At 36.8% G+C, this 14280-nt stretch overlaps 1 protein-coding gene across 1 annotated transcript; it reads right to left on the reverse strand.

Moving 5' to 3' along the window:
• Positions 1 to 5213: 5213 nt before the first annotated feature.
• Positions 5214 to 8323, reverse strand: gpr35b (G-protein coupled receptor 35 b). The gene is made up of 2 exons (XM_051866589.1): positions 8158 to 8323; positions 5214 to 6621 (listed from the first exon to the last, which is right to left on the reverse strand). The coding sequence occupies exons 1-2, from the start codon at positions 8158 to 8160 to the stop codon at positions 5749 to 5751; spliced, it is 876 nt and encodes a 291-aa protein (XP_051722549.1). The 5' UTR covers positions 8161 to 8323; the 3' UTR covers positions 5214 to 5748.
• Positions 8324 to 14280: the final 5957 nt, after the last annotated feature.

Raw genomic sequence — 14280 nt, forward strand, 5'->3', positions numbered from 1 at the left:
TAAATAAAAAAATTATATTTAATATTTTTTTAAGGTCCCCCTGTAGTGAATTTTATCCCTTAAAACTCATCTTTGATCACCAAAATTACATATTTAAATGTTTTTTCCTGTGAATTTTTTTTTTATTAATGCCTTAAAATAGCTTGAATGTAACTCTACACCCTTGCCTCATTTAATATACACGGATCTATGAATATGCAAATTAGCCCCGCCTCCACTCACTCGCACGAGCTCAGACGAGATCCACTCGGTCAACTTACTGAGGTAAACGCTGCACAACGGTATCGCTTTTTACAACGTCGGACACATAACGGTAATTAATATGATTAGCGTTTTGCTTGACTGTTATCAAAAAGCTAATAATGTGTTTCTAATGTTACACAAACCATGTTCACATTCACGAGTCAGACAGCTGCCTTCTCACAACAAGTATCCTTAAAAACGCTTCGAACAACTCAGAACGTCAGTGGAGAAATATAGTCCATCATAACATCGTAATATACATCATAAACCCGCTATATTGCTAAATCTACCCGATTTTTCATGTCAACAGAAAAATATACTGGGATAACCTTCTTTTTAGATTCCCTTGCGTGGTCAGTTAATGATATGCTAAAACCCACCGGCACGTTGACATGATTGGTTACAAGGTATTTTAATGTCACAAACACCAGCGATTTCAAACTGCAGGTTTGAGACTGTTTTTGTTTTACTGCAGTTTTAAAGAGAAAATACTCAGCAATGATGTTGACTGCTGAATTTGCACATGGTTTGTCTTAAAGCATGTTAAAAACATCAGATAGACATAGCCTATGAACAACATTAAAAACGGAATTTTCACCACAGGGGGTCTTTCAATATTTAATAGCCTAATTGTTTGATAAAAGTAATACATCACTTTATGCCATGCAAATTGCAATATATTTTCATTGTCCTCATCTTTTATGTCTTAATTTGAATATTGAATAGTTTTAATTTTTCACACTATCACAATGAATCCAACATAGAAGCGAATTTTGGATTGAGCAGATGTTGCTTTTAAATTAAAACAGGCCATTTATTAAGTAATATTAAATAGTTTTTAAACAAAACATTTTTTAATTGGTAATAAATGTATAGTATTCTTAGAATTATTCTATAGGATATTCCATATTATCACTTTCCATTCTGCTGTTCTTTTACAAAAGCCAGTTTCTCAGTGACATCATTCTCTGGGAAGTGACATCATTTTGGAGGGAAAACGGCACAAACACTAGTAACTATTAGCCATGATTTGGATTTGATTGCATTCAGTGATGCTTTGTGGTTTTAATGGGTTTGCCTTATTCCATTCATTTGGTAAAACTATAGAAATTGGTATCAACATCAACAAAAATTATTTAAAAGATATCAAAATTAACTTTTAACATCATTATACTGTAAGCTAACTCTTAGTTCCTCACTGGTAATGTCTAACTTGAGGTGTTTATTAGGCATCCTGTTAGATTTTAATTAAAACGTTTGAGTTTTTGTGCTTGACTAGAGCATATTTCTGGCTAATATAGCCTATTGTGAGTAATGTTTACACATGATCATCAAGTGGAAAGGTTGTTGTTTCCTTCACTTGCACGGCACCGCCCAGAAGATGGCGTTTCACAGAATGCACATTGAAATTTCACAGAGCATCTCTCTGTTGCTATGGAGAACCATGTCGCCATAGCAACATCTGTGCATCTGAAGTCTAGAGTGATGCTGTTTTGAAGGATCATTACTTGGAAGTTAATTAGACACATCAACATATCAATTACAGCAGGCATTTAGCATCAATGCAGTTTAATTTGACTTATTCATGTCCTTTGCTTCGTAATGGGTAGGTCTATTAATAATAAAAATATGTCTAATAGTTCCTACCAGGAACGTTACATTACATGTACTATTTGATGTGCAGTAGCCTTTTTTCATTCTAATAAGTCAAATCCATCACCCCCTAAAATCCAATTAAAAAAAAAAAATAATAATAAAAATGATGGCAGACGGATCTAAAGATGTCCCAAAACCTGCTGAGCTGCCTAAAATTGTACTGTACCATGATACAGTGATGCTATCAGATGGTGATACTTTGATATATACATTAATAAAGGAATACTATGGTTGACCATGATAGCCTACATATCATAAGAACTGAAAACTGCCCTAGTGTTAAATGCCACATCAGCCCTAGAGAGTACCTAAAACGAATATTATAAGACTACCATGATTTTTTTGACATTTTACCATGGTAATACAATGTTTTTGGATATGTAAGAGTCGCTTGCTGTACATACTGCCACGTGCCAACAGCGTTTGGCTACTTGCAGTATGTGCACGAGACTGCAGAGGCAACGCATGTGAAATACACTAGATGACCACTAGAGGGCAGTTTAACATTACATGACATCTCGTGCTAACCGTCTGCCCAGAGCTGAAGGCCTGTTGAATGGAGGACCAACCCTGCAAAAATTGCAGAAGGCATGGTAACACTTTACAATTAGGTCCCAGTAGTTAGTTAATGCATTAACTAACGTTAACAATGAGCAATAGTTTTGTTACAGTATTTAATAATCTTTGTTAACATTAGGCTTGTCAGTAAACGGCAACTTTAATGATTGGCTAACATCATCATTGCATAGGAAACATTATCAACGCCCCCTCGCTACTGCACGTGAGTAAGTGTTTTGAAAACATAATACATAAACCGTTATTTAAAGGGATAGTTCACCCAGAAATAAAAATTGTGTCATTAATTACTCACCCTCATGTCGTTGCAAACCCATAAGACTTTGGTTCATCATCGCAAACACAAATGAGAATCTTGTGGATGAAATCTGAGAGATTAAGATAAAGATAAAATCTCAAGACGTAACAAAGCCTAAATTAAATCTGTTCATCATATTCATTACTGTTCATCATATTCATCACTGTTCATCAAGAGATTGTGTCTCTTTCAGAAAATTTGCTCTAAACCGCTTGATTCATATGGATTAGTATTAGGATCTCTTTATGAACTTTTTAAAGCGTTATAGTTTCAGTTGCATAGGCTGATTGGCTCATTGGAGGGACAGAAAGCTCTCAGATTTCATCCAAAATGACTTAATATGAAATCATTTACTTGCGGTCTGTAATGCAGCTGATGTCAGATCTAGGTCTGTGACGGAGGTAATTTTTTACTACCGCGATGGGAAATCACCAACAACCGCCGGTATTGCGGTGGTGGGGTCCGGGTTGGTTTTATATATATATATATATATATATATATATAGGGGGAGAGTGAGGTAAGATGAGCCATTTTTTACTTATGTGGTCCTCAAGATAAGGGAAAATGAGGCAGAATTACAATGAAAGTATTTAAAGTATTTTCAGGATGTTTCCTATCATTTTAAATGATCAGAATACATCTATGACAAAGGGTTCTAAAAATATGGCTTCTTATAAAAAAGTGTTCCTCTGGCTCACTTTACACCAGGTTAGGGGTAAGTTGATCCGAGTCAGTAGGTGGGCGTAAACTGACCATCTAACTGAATCTGAATAAAACCCATGTGAAATTTTAAAGATAATGTACCTATTTTAAAAACTAATTTAATAATCAAATTTCCTTTTACAAATATTCTTTGTAAAAAATATTTACAAATATTTCTTTTTTTAAAGCTAAATTAAACAACATAAAACCAACCAAATGAAGCTGAAATTTCAGTATCTTTAATTGTTTGTTTGCATTTCTGAAACAATATGTTGAACATCAAAGTTGTAACCTTCCCATAAACAGTCTAAACAGAGTTTGTTGAGTAAAATTTAAAAAAAAAAAAAACTAAATAAGAATGAATAAATGTCACTGAAACTAATCAACATTTTAGTCAAAAGGTTCTTGACATGGTAGTTTTTCTGCAATGTCAACCATGTTAGGCCATTAGAGACTACAGGTGGAAAGATATAAATGACTAAACATCTTCTGGTGTGCCTCATTTACAAAACAAAATGCGATCTGGGACACCATTAAAATAAACCATCCACTTGTTTCTGATGCTGGGATCCCTCTGAAGTCTCTACAGAAATGAGCAAACAAGCTGTTTAAACTGGACATGTCAAAGCGAATGTTCTTTCACACTTCCATTTGTCCTGTTGTCGACAGACTCAAGTGCGTGGAGTAGCTAATGTCAGAAGCTATTGCTAAATGTGCATCTTTATAATATGTCCAGTGTACACTTCTGGGCAAAAAAGAAAAGAAAAAAAGGGCCAAGATATATTTAGTGGTCTTTTAATGGTCTTACCCATTTTAATCATAAATCACTGATCAGGAAATTAGCAAGAATTGCACAAATACTGTAGATAAAGTAACTTGAAATAGCCTTCCCCAACTTGCAGACAGCTTTTTACAGGAAAAAGAGTCAGTGTTGTTAATGGCTTCAAACAATTCATGCGTAGTTGAAAAATGTCTCCCAGTTTGTTTGAGTTTAATGTGAGACCAAATATTCACTGTAGGGTTCAAATCTGGACTCTGACCAGGCCAAAACATGATCCTGTGATGGACTTGTTCTCAATAAGCCACTTCTTGGTTGTCTTTGCAGTTTGGGCAGGAGCATTGTCTTGTTGAAAAATAACATCTGATCATTCCTCTTTACAACTTTTCATTTGTGGGAAGCAAGACATTCTACAATATTCTCTTGTACTCTAAAGCATTAAATGGCTTTTCATGAGAAGCAGCTCACCAATACCAGCAAGGCTCCCCACACAATGACACTCTTCCTCCATGCGTCACTGTGGTAGTGATGCATTTATTATTATATTTATCAGTAGATTTTCAAAGAAAAACCACTCACCATGCAAATCGTTTCATTTTGATTCATCACTCCACACACAACTTACCATATTCTGCCAAAAACTTCCTTGTCTTTGATGTTTTTCTGAGACAGCAATGGCCTTTTAAGTAGTGCATTTGCTTGCATTTAGCTTATTTCCTGACCAATAATTTGTGGTCAAGATTGTTAAAAGCGTAGTGTTTAGCCATTTTGGGCTTGACACCCCCCCCCCCCCCTTTTTTTTACATTAATAAATACTTTAGAAGTACTTTTCATCGTTAGCTCATGTTAACTAATGTATAATGTTAACAAATGGAACACATTTTCTTTATTTATTACTTTTCCACTTCATCATGAAAAAAATTATTAGAACAAATAAATTATGAACAATTGCAGAGGATAATCATGTAGACATTTTATTTAGTATTCATTTAATATTTTAACAATAATATACTGTGGTGGTACACTTTTACATTTATGTATACCATGGTACTTGTGCGATTATCTTCATGCACCATAGTATTTAAATGGAACTGTGAGGTAGCTCCACTTTGTTTACAAAATATTAATCTCCAACGTGCGTTCACGAGAGCACCACGCTGCATATGTGTTGTGTTGACGTGAAAGCGGACGTTGTAACCTGAATGCCCATTGTAAATAAAGTAAATTTTTACTTTAAAGTAAACATTGCTTCATAAAATTGAGGTTAAATCACTGGAGTCACACAGATTACTTTTATGATGTCTTTACTACCTTTCCGGGGGTTGAAAATGGTAGTTGCGTATGTCAGTGGAGGGACAGAAAACTCCCAGATTTCATCAAAAAGATCTTCACTTGTGTTCTGAAGATGAACGAAAATCTAACGGGTTTGTAATGACATGAGGGTGAGTAATTAATGACAGAATTTTCATTTTTGGGTGAACAAACCCTTTAACAATCAATATGAACTTTGGTCTCTTTTATTAACTTTTTTTAGAAGAAAGTAATATCCAATAGAATCCAGACAGCAGTTGGTAGTAGCGATCCACTCGGCCACGTTAAGAGACACTCGCACAAAATACTCAACTGAATAATTTTGCAGCAAAAGACCAATATGGAGAGGTGTGAAGCAAACTATGAATGTGAACATGTTCGCAGTGATAATAGCAACAGTGTTTTTCCTTTCCACTCTGTCTCTTCCCTCAACATGCTGAAGCGATCTGACCAGGATGTAGATGGTTTGTGTGGAGCAAAATATGAGGATGACTACTGGTATAAGATACCCTAAAATCTCTAAAACCACCAAAAAATTTTTTTGGAACTTTTTTGACACCTTTCGATCATAACAGTTCTCTAACTTGTCTGGGAGAAATTCTTGATAGTTACAAACGCAGATCACTGCTACAGTCACCCAGATGATAACGCACTTTGTGGTGGCGATCATCCTACTTTTAGAGAGCATTGCCTTGGTCAGAAACGGAAACCTGACAGCTATGAATCGGTGGATGCTGATGGCTGTAATGATGAAGATACTGCTGTACATGTTGGAGAATTGGATGCACAGCAGGGCCGTACACAATGAGGTCGGTTGTATTGGACAAAAGACCTCCAGTATCTTGAAGGGAAGAATAAGAATTGCCAGGAAATCGGCAACCAGCAGGTTGAGCATGTAGATGTGCATGTCTGTCCAATGCTTGATGCGACAGAAGATGCACAGAGCCGTGATGTTGAGGGAAAAGCCCAATATGAAGAGGGGTATGTAGGCCACGCGTTCAAAGACCCTGAGCGCTGTCTCTGTGTGGTTCATCCGTGAACTGCAGTTAAATTCAACCTAGAAGATAGCCAGTAATATTGTAAAAATGGTTAGTAGTTACTTCAGTGGGGAAGCAGCTTGCAGAAGTTGCACAATTTTGTGGATGGTACTTTTGTGTTACAAGTTTTGAGCAATCAAACCGCACGTAAAAAAAAAAAAAAAAAAAACGTATTCACACTATGCTGCAGATACTTCACTTTTCTTTATAATTCCTGCTCATTTTTCCATTAGATAGCATGTCAAACCAAATGCATTATCTTTATCTTGATAAGAGTCTTTTAATCAACTGGTGTTTCTGTGTATTTTAGTGGATGTGTAAAGTCAGTTTACATAGATGTAGCAGTATAGTTTATCACATTAAAGGAATAGTTCACAAAAAAATGACAATTCTCTCATCATTTACTCACCCTCAAGTTGTTCCAAACCTGTATGAACACAAAAGAAGATATTTTAAAGAATGTCTGTAACCAAACAGTTGATGGACCCCATTGACTTCCATAGTTTTCTTTTTTCCATACTGTAGTCAATGGGGTCCATCAACTGTTTGGTTACAGACATTCTTTAAAATATCTTCTTTTGTGTTCAGCAGACAGAATTTATGACAGAAATTATGACAGAAATTTCATTTTTGGTTGAAGTATGAACATTTTCCACTAACATTTCACAAACAGAAAGTGTCCAGATACATTTTGATGAATACTTAATCTATTGTTTATCATGTAAATGTGTAACAAACTTCTTTTTTGTGTGTAATATCCAGCTTAATGTGTGCTTTCTGTAGAATAAATACCACATGGTTTGATATTTTACTAATGCAATGATATTAATTTTTTTTTAAATGTGGCTCAAGCATCTAAATATTTTTACGGCTACTATACTTCCAAGTATAGAAAGCAAAGTGCAGATAAGCGTAGTGAAACATTCAGCTTGCTGTAACAAACACACTGTGGTTTGAAATCGGTCATGCATCTTTACGTAGACGAAGACAGGAAGTGAAGAATGGTGTGGTTAGACAAAGCTTTAACAACTAGCTTTAGGTTTATAATGAATAATACGTTGACTCACAAAATTGTTTATGATATGATGTTGTGATGTAAAATTGTTTTATATTATTAGGCAATACATTTTTGATATATGTAATCTTTTGCTTTAAAGCCCTTAATACAAAATCATAACATAAAACGTGTAAGTTTTTAATGATCTCACATTTATAATAATACGTTTTGCTAGTATATTCCTGTTACAGTGTGTATGATTACATTCATAGAGAATTATTTTTATTTATTATATGATTTTAGTGTTTATTGTTATTTTACTTTGTTATTATTAATGTATTTTTATAGCTGTTTATTTTATTGTTGTAAAGCACTATGGTAAATTCATGTTGTTTCTGTGCTATATAAATATAAAAGGTATAAATAAGTATATACATACATTTGACATTGAAATCAATGTCAAATCAAAAAAGATTCTATAAACTATTCTTGATCACTTAAACTTTTTTTTTTTTAACTTATTCTTTCATTTCCCTAACTGACAACAAGAAAAACTCACCATGGTTTATAGCTTGTTTTTCTCCAAAAAAGCTTGTGAGGCTGTCAGCACCGCTGCTCTCAATGTTGTGATAAGCGCTGCGTTTTAAAGAACTGATATGCGCACGCAGGCTGTTGGTTGCGTTAACTGACAGCATGCATCTTTCCTCTGCTGAATGATGTGGTGAGTCTTGATTGAACTTTTGACATTAAAATGAACTAAGTTGTCAGACAGATTACCCAGATTCTCACTGCTGGTTACAGTTTTCCATCGGAAGTTTTGGCTACGTGCAGTTCTTATATGGTTTGCATATGTTATTGGAAAAAAGAACAGCCATTGTGAAATGCACATACTTGGAAAACATTAGTGGTGCTTGCTTGCTCATTCGACACTCAGACACTTAATTATTATGGTTGTGGTTGCAAAGGTGTTCTGAGTGTTTAGCATGTCACTATTGCTATTGTGTTTTGAGTGGTTGCTAGGTGGTTACTTTGGCCTTAGCAAAAAAGAGTCCACCCTCAAGTTTAGAATATTCTGGTCCCTCCTTCAAATGTAAGGGTGCGTTCACACTTGTGGTTTGGTTCGGACCAAAGAAGAAAAAAACCCATTTAGTCCTGGTCCGATTAGCGTTCAGATTGGCAATTTTATTACCGAACCAAAAGATACCGAACATAAAGGCATAGGGATACTTTCACAACCTGATTGGTCGGATTTTATGACGTATTGCCAATTCTGAGACGGAACTTACCGAACATCCAAAACAATGTTGTGTGCTGAGGTAAATGCGCTTGTTGTGTGTGTGTAGCCTGCATATGATGGTATTCTGGCCGGCTGGGAACCCGTGAAGAGCTTATAAAATGTATAAAGGAGTCAAAACAGCGGCGGGAATCCATCCGTCATACATACAAACGATCTGCCGCGTGGGAGACGAGCGTCTGATGCCTGTGATGGGCAAACTCGCGACTATGACGAAAAACCGATATGCGTGAGGATTCTGTCGTTTTTAGGGTATCATCTTCCTGTTTTTGGTTCGATTACATGTCTTTGGTCCGTGTTGCGTTCATATATCATTCGAACCGCACCAGAGTTCGTTTGGAAGCGGACCGAGACCCATCTTTTCAGCGGTCTCGGTCCGCTTGTTTGGTGCGCACCAGGGTTCGGATGGCAGCGTTCACACATGTTCAAATGAACCGCACTAACCGAGCAATCGCACCAGGGTTCGTTTTAATCGAACCAAACATGACAAGTGTGAACGCACCCTAAGTCTAATTTTTTTAGCTGTTTAATTTGCAAACAGCATTAAAATCTTGTAGATTGTTAAAGGGTTCGTTTTTAGAAATTAGAAATTTTTGTTTTGTTTTTGCGCACAAAAAGTATTCTCGTCGCTTCATAACATTAAGTTTGAACCACTGCAGTCAGGCTGACTATTTTAACAATGTCTTTACTACCTTTCTGGACCTTGAATGTGGTACTTACCTGGCTTTCTATAAAAAAAAAAAAAACATCAAAAATATCTTAATTTGTGTTCCGAAGATGAAGGTCTTATGGCCTTTTCAGACAGGATGCGGAATGCACTGTGCTGGCCACAGGGTCCTACAGATACAAAGTCATTTGCGCTACGCTGACCAGAGCAAAGTAGGCGGAGTTTTTAAAACTTTTAGCGGGAGTTCTGTAAGTCCAGTCAGTTGAACTTTGACCGCGGCGTAAGCGCTAGCTCGCCAATGGTGCGCTCCGCTGCGCGTGCGCTGTGGTCGATGTAGCAACAAACCGTCCTTGCGCAGTGCAAGCCATTGAAATAAATGGGTTTCATAGCGCAGTGGTGCCGTTGTCGCATCCTGTGTGAAAGGCCCTTTAGAGGTTTGGAACGACATGAGGGTGAGTAATTAATGACAGAAATTTCATTTTGGGTGAACTAACCCTTTAATATACTGGGCCCTATCATTAGTGATGGGCAGATCGAGGCTTCGTGAAACACTGAAGCAGTTGAAGCAAATGTGCCATAACGTGTCGAGGCTTCGAAACAATCTGACACCCGTCTCCACGGTGACTCCTAGTGGTCAGAACAGTGCAAATGCAACAAAACTCGGGCCAAACATGCATAAAAACACCTTTTACTGTGTATTGTAACACTAAATGTATTGCAAAAGTTTTATTGAAAGTAAAATCTATCAAATGCAATTAACTAATCATCTAATACGATTAAATATAGAGTGTCTGTATAATATGTGTTCTTTTATCAATTTTCAAGGTTTGTTTCTCTGTTCCATGGCTCAAGCTAAACAGGCAAATAAGAGATTAATAACTACCATTATTCATTTTAATTATTCTAATGTCTGATTAAAACATCTACAAATGTATAAAACTGATCAGAGATCAGGTAAAACCATAGGGTAAAGCCCATAGACACTTGTTCAATAGTTCTCAGTGAATCTGCATGATTCATGGGTTCACTTTATCATCGCCCTCTACCGGTCAACCATTGAAATTTCAAACTGTTTTGAAACGTTTCGAAATCGTCCAGTGCCCACGTTGTTTAAATAGCAAATGCACTCATGCCCTTCTGTTCGACCATGGGCGTGCTGGACGTAAAACGAGGTTGGCGCGTTGCTATTTTGAGGCAACTGAAAACAACTGCGCCATTGACCAACAAAAACCTGGTCTAAAGTCAGTGGGTTTTTTTGTTATTTAAAGGGCGCGTTAGTAACATGCACCTATAGGCGGGTGCACAACCCGCGTACACTCTTCTTGTTACACACACAAGGACGTGCAGCAGCACACAAATTTTTAAATATTAAAAATAAAAGGATTCCTCTCTGGAGAAGCGTTCAGTCTTTGTATTTGCAAATTCCGCCATGGTGCAAGCACATGGGACATGACACTCTTAGTTTATTGCACTTTACGCCCAAAACACTCCCATGACTCATTAAGAGACTAGTGCTGTGTTCGAAATCGCCCCCTATACCCTCATTCACTATTCCCTACATTACTCCACTAATATAGTCCACTTGAAGGAGTGAATGAAACAAGTGAGTGAATTCGGACACTGAGTGCACCGGAAGGGCTGCCGATTTCGCATAGTTTGTGCTGCTGTTTAATAATCTTTTGAAATGTAGCAAACTGGCAGCTCCAGTAGTAATGAATATTTATGTTGAACTAGAATGTTCAAACCTTTTAAATGATTTAATGATTAATTAAAAAGGAATTTATACCTGTATGATAATGCTGGACCAGCGCGGTTTGGAAAATGAATGGATGATTGATTCAGCTTCATCGGTTGTACACTAGTTATTGCGGTGCATTGTGGGATTGAATGAGTGCACTCAACATCGTCCACTATGGTTTCGGACACCACTACAAATGGCTGTCCCCTTAAATAGTGCCCTATTTAAGGGTATAGGGGGCGATTTCAGACACAGCCTAGGTACAACCCTTTTGGACCATGTGACTTTTTTCGTTGTTAAAGGCTTAGTTCACCCAAAAAATTTAAATAATGTCATTTATTACTCACCCTCATGCCGTTCCACACCTGTAAGACCTTCGTTCATCTTCAGAACACAAATTAAGATATTTTTGATGAAATCCGATGGCTCAGTGAGGCCTCCATAGCCAGCAATGACATTTCCTCTCTCAAGATCCATTAATGTACATAAAACATATTTAAATCAGTTCATGTGAGTACAGTGGTTCAATATTAATATTATAAAGTGACGAGAATATTTTTGGTGCGCAAAAAAAAACAAAATAACGACTTATATAGTGATGGCCGATTTCAAAACACTGCGTCAGGAAGCTTTGGAGCGTTATGAATCAGCGTATCGAATCATGATTCGGATCGTGTGTCAAACCGCTAAACTGCTGAAATCACGTGACTTTGGTGCTCCGAACCGCTGATTCGACACGCTGATTCATAACGCTCTGAAGCTTCCTGACGCAGTGTTTTGAGATCGGCCATCACTATATAAGTTGTTATTTTGTTTTTTTTTGGCGCACCAAAAATATGTCATTGCTGGCTATGGAGGCCTCATTGAGCCATCGGATTTAATCAAAGATATCTTAATTTGTGTTCCGAAGATTAACGAAGGTCTTACGGGTGTGGAACGGCATGAGGGTGAGTAATAAATGACATTATTTTCATTTTTGGGTGAACTAACCCTTTAAATTAGCAAAAGTGGATTCGTACGGCGTGTAACCTGCACCATGAGCTTCAGACCATGTGCTTATCATTAAAATAGGGCCTTATGAATTTATTTAGTGTCTAGTGAGTAAGTAGTTGAGCAAGGAATAAAAATTATTTCTTAAAATCGGCATGAAACGGAAGTGGTGATAAGTCTTTTCTTCCCTATTGGTTGATCTGATGTGAGTGGCAGGTTGCCCCGCCCTCGTGCCAATAAACACATCATCAGAGAAGAGATGTTGCTGCAAGAGGGAGGGGAAGTTATTTTGATTTAAAATTACATTAGGATAAATCATTTATAATAAATGCTGCAATATTCCATTAAAAAAAAAAATAATAACAAGAATTGTCAAATTTGATTTCATGGTGACGTTCTAAATAAATCTATATTGTGAAAATCAGGGCACTGGCGCCTGCTGGCCGGGTGAAGAATAACACTCTGGTTTATTCATGTCAACCTTGTACGCACGATACAACTTCATTTCTTTCTTTTCTACTTTAAATTGGTTTGTTCTCTGGTCTCTTTCTCCCTGTTTTCTTTCTTTGTTTGTTCGTGTGCCATATTCTAGTTTGAATGTACTGAATCAGAGCAGTGTTTTTCCAAACCACTCTTTTTATTCTATCCCAAAATTGATTTTCTTCGCATCTTTAGAAATCTGCAGGGGACAATAGCAGCCAATAATGACATGGTCCAGGGTCAAAGTCTGGGGTCTCTGCGATTGAAAGAGGGTAAAAATGAACGACTGATTTCTCTCTTTCAGGAATGGTCTGGATGGCATCTTTTTTCCTTGATGGAACATCTGAAGTAGGTCAGCTGAACACTTCTGTTGGAGAATCAGGTACGTAAACCAGCCTGTATCAAATCAATCAAAATATTCAATCAAGCTTTACTGCTTGTCGAGGCATTTTGCGGACAAATTTATTGTATTAACTTGCATTATTTATAAAACAGAGTATTTCAGCTCTAACATCTGATGTGTCAAAAGACATAAAGGCTGAACGTATTTGCAATAGTGTACAGTAGCAGCATCTCATACTTCCTGCATTGTTCTGTTTACATCCTCTTGTCTCACTATTTTATTATTTATAATAGCATTTTCTCTCTGTTGCTGTTGTTCTTGTGTTGACAACCGAATTAAATTCTTCTGTATCTCTGCAGTGGCTCTTTGTTTTCCTTAGGGTAAGATCTATCTTGTATTCTTTTACTTTAATAAACACTGGAGCTCCATAATGAAGGTATTCAGACATATAAAGACATCAGCTCCAGTACAGAACGGTTTGTTAAAAGCGTGCCAACTGTTCAGCAAACTTTTTTCACACCCTCTCTTCCTCTAGAGTTTCCTTTTTACATGAGGGTGTCATGTAGTCAAGTCAAGTCATCTTCATTCATATAGCGCTTTTCACAATACATATTGTTTCAAAGCAGCTTCACAGTGACAACAGGAAAATTATTATCGAGCTAAAGTTGGTTTTTGATTGAATCACTTCCGTTGTAAAAATTGTTAATTATTACTTTAGGGGCCGCTTAAATGACACCTTTCCTACTGAAAAAAACCCGAATACCTTTAATTCATTCTTGCCGTTCATTTACGTGTTTAGTCTATAGGTTTGCCTGTTTGAGTGTGTATGTGTGCAGAAGCTTTTTTTTTTTTTTTTTTTTTTAAAGTGATATTTGCCAAATTAATTGTCTGGTCCGCATAATACAGAAAAATTAGTTGTGTCCACGGATCTATACGAACTGGAATAATTTTGATAATGTTGTATCTATACATAGGGAAAGGAAAGGGAAGGAGGCCTTCGCAGGGGATAATTTAGTTATCATCATGTCTAGGCGCAGGTCCTTCATCTCATCTGGATACGGCCTGGATCTGCCAGGCTGCGGCAAACCTCGAGATAAACAGAGAGAGACTAATATTAGCGTAGACGTCATTCTTCTTACGATGTAGCGAGTACATCAGGTGTTATGGGAA

The sequence above is a fragment of the Ctenopharyngodon idella genome, chromosome 2 (genome assembly GCF_019924925.1).
Source record: "Ctenopharyngodon idella isolate HZGC_01 chromosome 2, HZGC01, whole genome shotgun sequence".
Taxonomy (NCBI): Eukaryota; Metazoa; Chordata; class Actinopteri; order Cypriniformes; family Xenocyprididae; genus Ctenopharyngodon; species Ctenopharyngodon idella.